Source organism: Lotus japonicus, chromosome 3 (genome assembly GCF_012489685.1).
Source record: "Lotus japonicus ecotype B-129 chromosome 3, LjGifu_v1.2".
In the NCBI taxonomy this organism is placed as follows: Eukaryota; Viridiplantae; Streptophyta; class Magnoliopsida; order Fabales; family Fabaceae; genus Lotus; species Lotus japonicus.
In genome coordinates this window covers 14541311-14552060 of record NC_080043.1, presented here as the reverse complement: position 1 = coordinate 14552060, position 10750 = coordinate 14541311, and the positions used below count along the sequence as shown (strand labels likewise).

The 10750-nt window shown below is 35.9% G+C and overlaps 1 protein-coding gene across 1 annotated transcript; it reads left to right on the top strand.

The window, feature by feature from the left end:
- The first annotated feature begins 465 nt into the window (after positions 1–465).
- On the top strand, positions 466–10525 carry LOC130749479 (homeobox-leucine zipper protein HDG11-like). The gene is made up of 7 exons (XM_057602848.1): positions 466–950; positions 1290–1391; positions 1474–1677; positions 2053–2230; positions 2487–2758; positions 2854–2943; positions 10038–10525. The coding sequence occupies exons 1-7, from the start codon at positions 495–497 to the stop codon at positions 10389–10391; spliced, it is 1656 nt and encodes a 551-aa protein (XP_057458831.1). The 5' UTR covers positions 466–494; the 3' UTR covers positions 10392–10525.
- Positions 10526–10750: the final 225 nt, after the last annotated feature.

The following is a 10750-nucleotide window of genomic DNA, read 5'->3' as shown; positions in this document are numbered from 1 at the left end:
CTTCAGCCTAATAGACTTTCTATTCATAATTGATTCTGACTTGAACATCAATTTAAAAGATTTTACAAACATAATCTCATTAACCATCCATATATTATTTTATACACTCTTTCATATTATAGTACTGATCATTTTACTCATGTGCTACATGAAGAGTCAATGCGCACGAGCAGATAGTAGTGCTCTTCGAGTTGAGAATGAAAGGGTTCAGAAAGAAAACCTCATATACAGAGATGAACTGAAGAAGATTTTTTGCACAGATTGTGGGGTTCCACTGTTTCCTCAAGAAAAGCATGAACATTTCATGCAACAGATGAGTCTTGAAAATTCTCAGCTAAAAGATAAGGCTAGTGAGCTAATTGAATTGACTCTCATCTTTAAATTTGATATCAATAAAGAAATATTTTATACGATAATTTCATTTTTAATTAGTTAAAATTTATTGATGAATTTTTTTTCAGTGGGAGAAAGTTACTAACTGTCTTCAAAGTCTCATGGGGAGTCAAGTGTCACAACAAGAGCTGCAACAAGGGCTTATTCCCATCATTGGATCTTCACATGACCCATCACTTGCAAGTTTGTTGAACCAAGGGGCTGGTGGAATTCGAAGTTCAAGTATTGGTTTGACATCAATTATCGGTGGTGACAGTGCATCATTGCACAATAATCCAATGGAGGAAAGTCTAGATTTTCAGAATCAGAAGTTACTGATGAAGGGTATTGCAAGTACTGCAACGAGAGAACTGGCTAAGCTTCTGCTCTACAATGAGCCCTTTTGGGTCCTCTCTTCATCCCAAGAAGGGAAACTCACTCTTCATCCTGAAATATATGAGATATTTTTTCCTAAGAACAAACACTTCATTGGTCCCAACGTGCGTGCAGAATCATCAAAAGATTCAGTGACAGTCAACATATCTGGAATGCAACTTGTTGAGATGTTTCTTGATCCGGTAAGATCTCGTGACTTTGTGTTTTAAATATAATATAAAAAATTTCATGTGTTTTCACCAAACAACTTAAACTTTTGAGATAGTTTATTCATGACACGGTATTAAATCATTTATGGCCAAGCACAATGCATATGAGCTTGTGTATTATCCACGCTTCAAAACTAATGGACGATTGTGTAAGGGGCGTGTTAAAAGTATAAATTAAAACAATACATGTGAATTCATCTAAAAGTTTTAACCTTTTGGGTTAGTTGATTCTTGACACTCTTTTATTTGTTAAATAATGCAGCGTCTCTTACAAATAAGAGCAGTATATGACCCAATAGCTCATCTTTTCAGGTCAAATGGGCTAACCTTTTCCCATCGATTCTTGCTAAAGCAGAAACAATCAAAGTGTTTGATAGCGGTTTGTCAAGCAATCAAAATGGAGCTTTGTTGTTGGTACATGTTTTTGTGCAAATATTGCCTTATCTAAAGATTCTTTGCTTTAACTTCAATTTCTTAACAATATTTCTAATGACAGATGTGTGGGGAAATGCACGTTCTTTCACCTTTAGTGCAACCTCGCAAATTTCATTTTCTTCGCTATTGTGAGCATGTTAAGGCTGGTTTGTGGATGATAACAGATGTGTCAGTTGATCCCTCTAGACAACACAACCCTTTTTCTCGCTCTTGGAAACATCCATCTGGATGCATGATTCAGGAAATACCTGATGGGAGTTGCAGGGTTAGTAATCATATATTTTGTTGAACATTGTACATGAGTTTATCTTTAGGTACATGATCGAAATGGACCCGGATTCCCTGGATCAAGACTTTCTATATTCGGTGAAGTCAGGGATCCGTCACCAATCAAGATCAAATGACTCATGTTTAAAATGGTCACAATACACTTAAAATAGTTTCGTTAAATCTAGACCATGTGATTATAATATAGCAACAATGAACCTATGACTTCCCTCATTTAGGATTCCTTAAATGCACAGAAATTCGAATTTATTTCTCTACAATATGCAATCAATATTTTGATGGAATCTAATAGGATAATTTTTTGAAATTGATGGTACTCAATGAAAAATATTTTATTTGTGCTTTATGTTAGGTTTTCTGGGTGGAACATGTGGAAGTGGATGAGATGCAAACACACCAGCTGTTTAGAGATCTGGTTGATACCAAGATTATATATGGAGCTGAAAGATGGACAAAGGAGCTCCAAAGGATGTGTGAGAGATTTACTTGCTTTTCTGAAGATAAGACACAGGATCATGACCATAGAGGAGGTTATCACTTTAATTGTCATCTCGACCCTAGTCTCTTTAGCTTATTCATTTATTTACCTTACTTGATTGAGATATGGTCCATCCATGAACCATGTAAACACTTAGTACATGTTATTTACAATATGCTCCTTACGAAATAAAATTAATTTGAAAATAAACATATTTAACTGTGAACAAAGTTTTCTTAGTCCACGATAGACAAAGCCTACTTTCTTATACTATTTTAATTTGTTATTATACTTTATCCATTTTTCAGTGATCTGTTCGAATGAAGGGAAGAGAAGCGTGATGAACCTCGCTTGTCGAATGGTTAAGATGTTCTGTGAAAGTTTATCCATGACAGGTTATGAGATGAACTTCCCATCTTCAAATATGGAGAATACTAGCGGGATTAAGTTCTCTGTTCGCAAAAACACTGAAATGGGCCAACCATCTGGCACGGTTGTTGTGGCTACCACAACCCTTTGGCTTCCTCACCATTATCAGAAAGTTTTTGAGTTTTTAACTGATATTTCTAAACGCTCTCAGGTTCACAAGCTAAACTAAACAACCTTTTGTTTTATTAGAATAATGATTTTTTAAAATTTCATAATCATTAATTGTTACTTGTTAATTTCCTACAGTGGGATGTTCTTGCGGCTGAACATTCAGTGCATGAGATAGGAAACATTTTAGTCGGAGCTAATCCTGGCAACTATATATCACTTATCCAGGTATTTACCATTTTTTAAAACCATATTTCAATTTTTTATCAAACAAAAATATTGTTTAGTTTGATTTTAAGTTTGGCTACAATCAATAGAGACACAATCATGATTGTTAGAGACATATGCACAGTATTGGACACCCAATAAACCTCATATATGTATAGAGATCTGTTATGTTGAGTCATCATACATGTACTGAATGGATCATTCATTCTCGAATATCGAGATGTGAAGGTATAATTTTTAGAGTTATACGTTCATTCATTGGATTCTCCTATAGTGAAATTGTTTAATTGGAAACTAAGACTTATGCTCGGTTTGGATGTAGGAATGAAAATGAGATGAACGAATATGGGTGTGTTTGGATTTCAGTTGAGATCAATTCGAAAGCACTTTCAATCCAACAGAACCTAAGAGTTACTTTCACATTCGCACATTGAAATTCGTGTTTTTCAGTTGAAACTGTCTTGGAACGCATGTGAACTGAAAACCAAACACACACTATCTGGTTAATTATGTTTTCGGTCCCTTAATAGTGAGCGAGGTTTAATTTTAGTCCCTCTCTATAGCACAAGAATATAAAAGACAATACATATACAGTTTGAAAGTGAACTAGATTAAGAAACAAAGAGATGATTATGATAAAAGACTAGCACTTGGGTTTAGTTTCACCAAACCAAGTTATGCTTAAGACAACTAAAAGTATATGAAGCTCGTGGAATTGATTTTATGGTTGATTTAGCCTAAGTCTTTACATGTTAATTTCTTAAGTCATGCAAAACTTTTAATTCAATCTAGTTAGTCTAATTCCTTAGTACCAACTATTAGTCCCTACCCTTATTCCTAAGGTGTAACCAACAAATCAATCTAATCTCAGGTTCCTTATTCAAAACTAAATTTCCATTTGTGAAGAGTATAAACTAAATAACTTGCATGCATTCAAGCTAACATTATAAAAGGGAAATATATTCATAGAAGAAAAACCTTGTTCATGCAAACTCAGAAAGTAAAATATAACAAAGAAAAGGATTCACATTCGAAGTGCTAAAAGGAAAATTAGTCAAGCATGACTAAGAAAGAAATAATGAAACTTGGAAAAAAGCTCCAAGAAAGCTCTAAAAACAGTTATCCAAGCCTTTGTTTGGAAAATCTAGGATAAAAACTAAGTTACACAATGGTCCTATTTATAAAAAAACAAAACTGGTGACCCACACATGTGCATGGAAAAGTGTCATGCCAGTGGCCCTCCATGCATGTGTGTGGCCTAAGTGCACGCACATGCGTGGCCAACTCATCTGAAAATGCCAAGATTCTGACCCTACGCATGTGCGTGGCTATGGTGCATGCACATGCGTGGACACCTTGTTTGCAGCATCTTTTGATCTCCTTTCAGCTTACTTTGCCCCAATTATGGCCTTCAACAACTCTTATTCTCATCATTGCTCAATTCTAAAACCACTAGAGCCTTAATCATCGCCCGCCTTTGTCATTCTTCATCAAGTAAGATTCCTATAAACCTTTGATGAGCATTAAAGTCCTTGCTCCACACTAAATGAACATCAAACCTTCACTTTGTAACAACAAACATCAAATAATGCCTCTTAATCCATGGAAGTTCATAAGGTATTTCAGCACATGTTCATAAAGAAATTTCCACTTTACCCCCAAATGCTCTAACATGATAGACTAAGGACTAGAATGCAAAAAAAAAAAAAAACTCAATCCTAAGAACTAAAAGTGCAAATAAAGACTCTAAGAAGGACTACAATGTAAATGATGTCTCTAAAATATAAAAAGACTCAATTAACACCAAAGACACTAAATAAGACTCAAAAACATAAAAAGAAAGAAACAAAGCTCAAGAAAGGAAAGGGGAAAAAGACCATAAAATCCTGAGTCACCAATAGTCCAATCGGAGAAAGAGCTCACATGACATTTGCCTACGTGCCCGACCAAGGCGACGTGGCACACCCACATGTGAAAATATAGCTGACAGTGAAAACAAGTATAATTTTATTTAAAATTGAAATTTCATGAGTATAAAAATAATAAAATTAAAATTATTAATCAAAAAATAAAATTACACTAATCATAATATTCTTTAATCCCGAATCTCAAATTGCAAATATCACATCTCTCATCTTCTTTTAACATTTCTAGATACAAAGAAACCAACAAATTCATTCAGTCAAAAACTAGTTCTTTTTTAATTCATCATTACTCCATAACCAGAATCCCACTTCATATTCTTCCCAATACCCTCCATTGAAACCAAGCATAAACCTTACTTCAAATCCCTCCACCATGAACCCACTTCATCTTCTTCTTATAACCCAAAATCCTCCATTAAAACTAGTGCGTAAACATCACTTTCATCTCCTCCACCATAAACCCACTGTATTTTCTACCTGGTTCGCATTACAGAAATTGTTTTTGGCACAAAACATAATTAAAAATAATAAATACAAGAAAAGACTAGGGGATGAAGAGGAATTAAAATGACAAGATGAAGATATAATCAAGAGTGATATTTGTAACCATGAAGGATAACAAATCTACTAACCCGCAAACAAATCCACCACCCTTGACAAATCGCATTCCTCTCTTCGACAAGGAGAGCAGACTTGGCTATGAAGTGGTTTTGTTCCAACATTGGAGGTATTGGCGAGTGGGTGTTCGGTAGGGAGATCCAAACCAGAGAAGAAGATTTGGTGACAATTATTGGGGTCACTAGCTTGGGAGGTTGATGGGGGGTTTGGTGTTTGATTACTGGTTCAGTTAAATGGTTTGGTGTTTTTGCTGATACATTGTTTCCTTAGGAACTCATGATGATGTTGTTGCTGTCTTGATCTTTTAATATTCAAAAATGGGATATGGAAGAAATTGATTTTGGGAGAGGAAATAGTAGTGAGCGTGAGTAGGTGAGGGGGTGAGGAGGAGAAAAGGGTTGGTTGGAGAAAACTACTACAACTACAACAAAAAAAAACCCCAAGAGAAAGAAATTGGACCACATTGTGGGTGTTAGAGGACGGGGAGGAGTATGTTGGAAAAAGGGTATGAAACACATTTCTAGGTTATTTTTAGGGGTGGGATTGAGTTTGGTTTTAAGTTTGGATGATTTATGTTCTTTGAGATTTTTTGAAGGTGAAGAAGAGTCAAGAAAGAAGACTGAAGATTAAGGGAAGAAGATGAAGATTTATCTCTCGATATTCTTCTTAAACTCGCCAAATTTGATAAAGGTTTTTTCCTTGTTAGTACTGCTTTGGAACTAAACCCTTATGATTCAATCATAGCAAAGCAGATACGGGTTTATCGTCCTCAGGGATTGTGTGAATATCAGTTCCACCAGTTAAATATCGATTCAAGCGGATAAGAAGATGTTTGATAAATTGTTTTTGTGATTTTCAATATAAGGAAAACGGTAAAAGAAGGTTTACAGAGATAACAAAGAAGAACACGTATTCAAAAATGCATTCACATAATCCTTTGATTGCTTTGAACACAAACACTTATGTAAAGGTTCATTTCAGTTACGATGTCGAGAGCTATCCACCTAACTATCCCTAGCCTAGGTGAATCTATCAGTTGGAATTCCTAGACGTAATCCCTTACCATCTAGAAAATCAAAAGGAACATTAAAACTCAAATTCTCTCTCAAAGACATTCACAGTAACAAAGTTATCCTAAGACAAGGTACCCTAGTCTTGCGAATCTCTGTTGTCACCCCGGAAACTCCTGTTAGAACTCAAAACCCCACCTGTCACGTGGAAGCCCACTATTGTTCCTACCTAAGATAATCTCACCATAAGACAACTAGTTCAATGAGTGGTTTCACTCTTGAACCGGACCCGCAATTATCTCCCGATCTCATGCTAGTCCATAAAAATCTAACACAAATCAATGATACTTGAAGTGTAGAAAGCAAAACTTTAACACACGGCGTTACCTAAGACATAGGCATTCTACTTTCATTGATCTAAGCATACACCAACTCATATCAACCTCTCGATCTATTTATAAATTAGTGAAGCTCTTTTGATTATCAATTGATTGGTTAGAAGCATGAAGTACAAAGATAAACACCATACATGAAAGATTTCCATTTACATCAATAATTGAGTTTACAACAATCAAAGAACTAAGCTATAACATTCTAGATACAAAAATAGAAAAGAACATATACAAGAGATAAGAAAAGAAGAGATGAAACCCAAAGAACGGAGACGAATCCACAGCGATGGAAACTTTCTCAAGCTTTCCATAGCCACCAAGAGGTTGTCACCATGCTCCAAAGCTCCACTCCATCAATTCCTAGCCCAGGGACCCTTCCTCCATGAAGCCCAGCGTCCTTTGAATGTTTTAGGGAGGAAAAATGGTGAAGAATGGAAGAGATCCTGAAAATTTCGTGGTCTGGCCTTTTATAGAGTTTCTGGCCGACCTTAGTTGGCTCAAGTCAAGCTAAGTTGGCTCAAGCGAACCTTTTCTTCATGCTGAAGTAGTTAAAACCGCCTTCAGTTAGCTCAAGTTGGCTCAATCGAACTATGCTGAAAATCTACTGTAAAGTGGTGGCTTGAGCCAAATTTTGAGCCAACTTTCCTCACTTGGTTTCTTTGCTCAAATCTTCATGAAACTCCAACCTACATCAAAAACAAAAGATTAAACAAAAAACTCACAATATTTACACGATTTCTACATTAAAATTAAGTATTTACTAAATCCACTACTTTGGGGACCAAAATGATGAATAAATTAAGCACCCACGTGAGATAAGTGCCTATAAAGATAACCAAATATGCGTAAAAATGACACTTATCAACTAGGACTAAAGATTTGGTATTTCTTTTAATATAGGGTTGGTTTTGCAACTTTACTCCAAAGATATACTAAAACTAAGCCTCACTCTTTATTCATGGACTAAACAAATAATGAACCCATGAATATGAAGGTTAAACCATCGGGACACAACAATGGGGATTTGATTGTATCCTTGTAATCGATCGCGACCGACTAGATTCTGCTGGACGACGTTAGTTATCTACATGAGTTAGGCGCGTCGTCCATAGACATGTTGTGCAGACAATAAAGTAAAGAGTTAAGCAACGGACAATGGACACACATTATATCGGTGGGCTACGTCCAGCCCTTGACAATAACCAAGATTTCCACTATCAAGTATCAAGTACTTCTCCTTACAAGCATTATGGTACATGCCTCTTCAGGAACAAATGAGTATTCTTTAGCCACTGCCCCTCCAGGCATTGTTGAGTATTGTTTATCCCCTGCCTCTTCAGGCAATGAGTATTCTTTATCCCCTGCCCCTTCAGACAATGAGTATTCTTTATCCACTACCTCTCCATACATTGAGTATTCTTTATCCAACGCCTCTCTAGGCAATGAGTATTCTTTAACCACTGCCTCTCCAGACATTGTTGAGTTTTCTTTATCCTGCCTCTCCATGCATTGTTGAGTATTCTTTCTCCTGCCTCTTCAGGCATAATGAGTATTTTTTTACGTGTCTCTTCAAGCCCTACAAGTATTCTTTTGTCGTGCCTCTCTTTAGGCGTATAGATATGAAAGTTGATTACATTTTAGGTGTTGCTCATACAAATATCTATACAAATGTGCAATAAAATCAATTCATCTCTTGCTGTATAGGATAGAACTGATATAAAGTAGATGCTCTCAATCCTTTCTTGAGCTCACTTGATCATCTTGTTGAGTAGACGTTGGAGGTTCATGATCATGATCATTCTTCAACCTTCACTTCTAGCAAAGTCATAAATGTTGTCGTTGATTTAGCTTAGCCTTTGTTGTCTTCATCTTCACTTTTTCTCCTTCATTTGAGGTCTTCCAGATATAGAATTTCATAACTGGATCCTCAAATTCAAAGAGCTTCTTCTTCTTCTTGCTACATGGCTCTTGGAATGAGACTCGTATGCACTCTTCATAGCTTATGTAGATGTGACAACTCTGTACTCCTGATTTGTACTTTGGACAGAATCAACTAGTCACAAATGAACAAGCATATTGTTTGACTTTGGTTGCTTGCTTCTACTTACTCGATTTAATTGCATCTCAATGAGACTCATCCCTCTTCTAAATGCTTGAGTATTCACGACTACGATTCTCCTTTGGATAGATCCATTTCGCACAAGAGTGAAAGTCATACAATGATTTCTTGAATCCTTGCAATAGTGAGATGATGAACTCCGAACGATCCAAGCTGTGAGCTTAAACTTTCTGACTGGAGAGATCGGACGTTCATTCCAGAGACGATGCAAGGTCTTAGCATATGTTGAATTTTCCTTGTGTGCTTCAACTGATTAGACCATGAATGTATAGACAATGTCAGATCATGATGCTTGTTGAATTAGGATAGTCTTATGGACATTCCTTTGCATCATTCATCTTTCTACAGCATCCTTGTTCATGAAGCTTTGTACTAGTTTTCATTACCTTGCCCTCATCTTCAGTCTTCATGTTGATTTTCTATATATTCTTCATTGCTTTGTCTTCTTTTCTATGCACACACTATTTGTCCTGGTCTTCATCATTTTATCATCATTAAAACATATGCTTTTCTAGAAGGAGAACTCATTTAGACCTTACAGAATATAGAAGGGAACAGTTTGAAAGGAATGAATGCAAAGAGAAAATAATAAAGTGATTTTGAGATATTTGGGTTAATTATCAATAAACAATTAAATAAACACATGCTCTTGTGACTTGTAATATTAAATATAAATGAGGAGGACAGGAGGGAATGAATGGTGGAATATGATTTTTCATGGAAAGTTAGACATGAAAATATTTAGAGGCTTCACTGCATATATGATCCATTCATTCTATTTTTTAGCGCAAATCCAAACAACTAGAGAATGAGTTTTTTAGCTAAAATCCTTCCCTTCTGCCCTTCACCTTCTAAAATCCCCCGAAACAAACACAACATCAGTCAACATATGCAAAACCATAATAAATGAATGCATCGTATATAGTGAACTTAAGGTAAATCGTTAAATTTAAATGCATATGATCCAACATTATGATTCAAATAAATGAGACATGATTAAATTGATTTGAATTATTTTCATGTGGACTAGCCATTGATGTCCAATACCGAGAACAACATGGTGATTTTGCAAGAGTGTTCTATGGATCCTATGAGATCGTATATTGTATTTGCACCAGCTGATATACCAGCTATGAATGCGGCAATAGGAGGCGGAGACACTTCAATGATACAAATTCTCCCATCAGGTTTTGTGATCTCGACAGATGGCCAAACAAATATTGAGAACTCAAGAGGGTCTTTGCTGACAGTGGCATTTCAAATACTTGTGAATAGTCTGACTGCAGATGAACTCCCAGTACTAGATGTGGGAAATGCGGGAGATGTTTTAACCCTTTTGGACTCAATAGTCGAGAATATACATAGTGCTCTAAGCAGTTATTAATAGTTTGGAGTGCTATTTTGGTTATGTAGTTCTTTTCTATCTCTTACTTCATGGACAAAAGGTTTATACATTACCTTGTTTCCTTTGATAAGTTTTCTTGACATTCAATCTTGATAATATAGTACTCTTGTCCATTTTTGTCCTCTACAATTTATTTTGCGAGCGGTTTTTTGTGTGGGCAATCGGGTGCAATGCGATTAAAAAGGCTCTTAACGAATAAAGGTGGTTAGTTTCAGGCTGGCTAAGCTAAAATCATCGGTGATCGAAACCGACCACCTTACTAATGAAAATCATTGAAGTTTGAATTTTGATCATAAATGCTAGAGTATATGCATGTCTCATTTCTGCAACAATTGTGA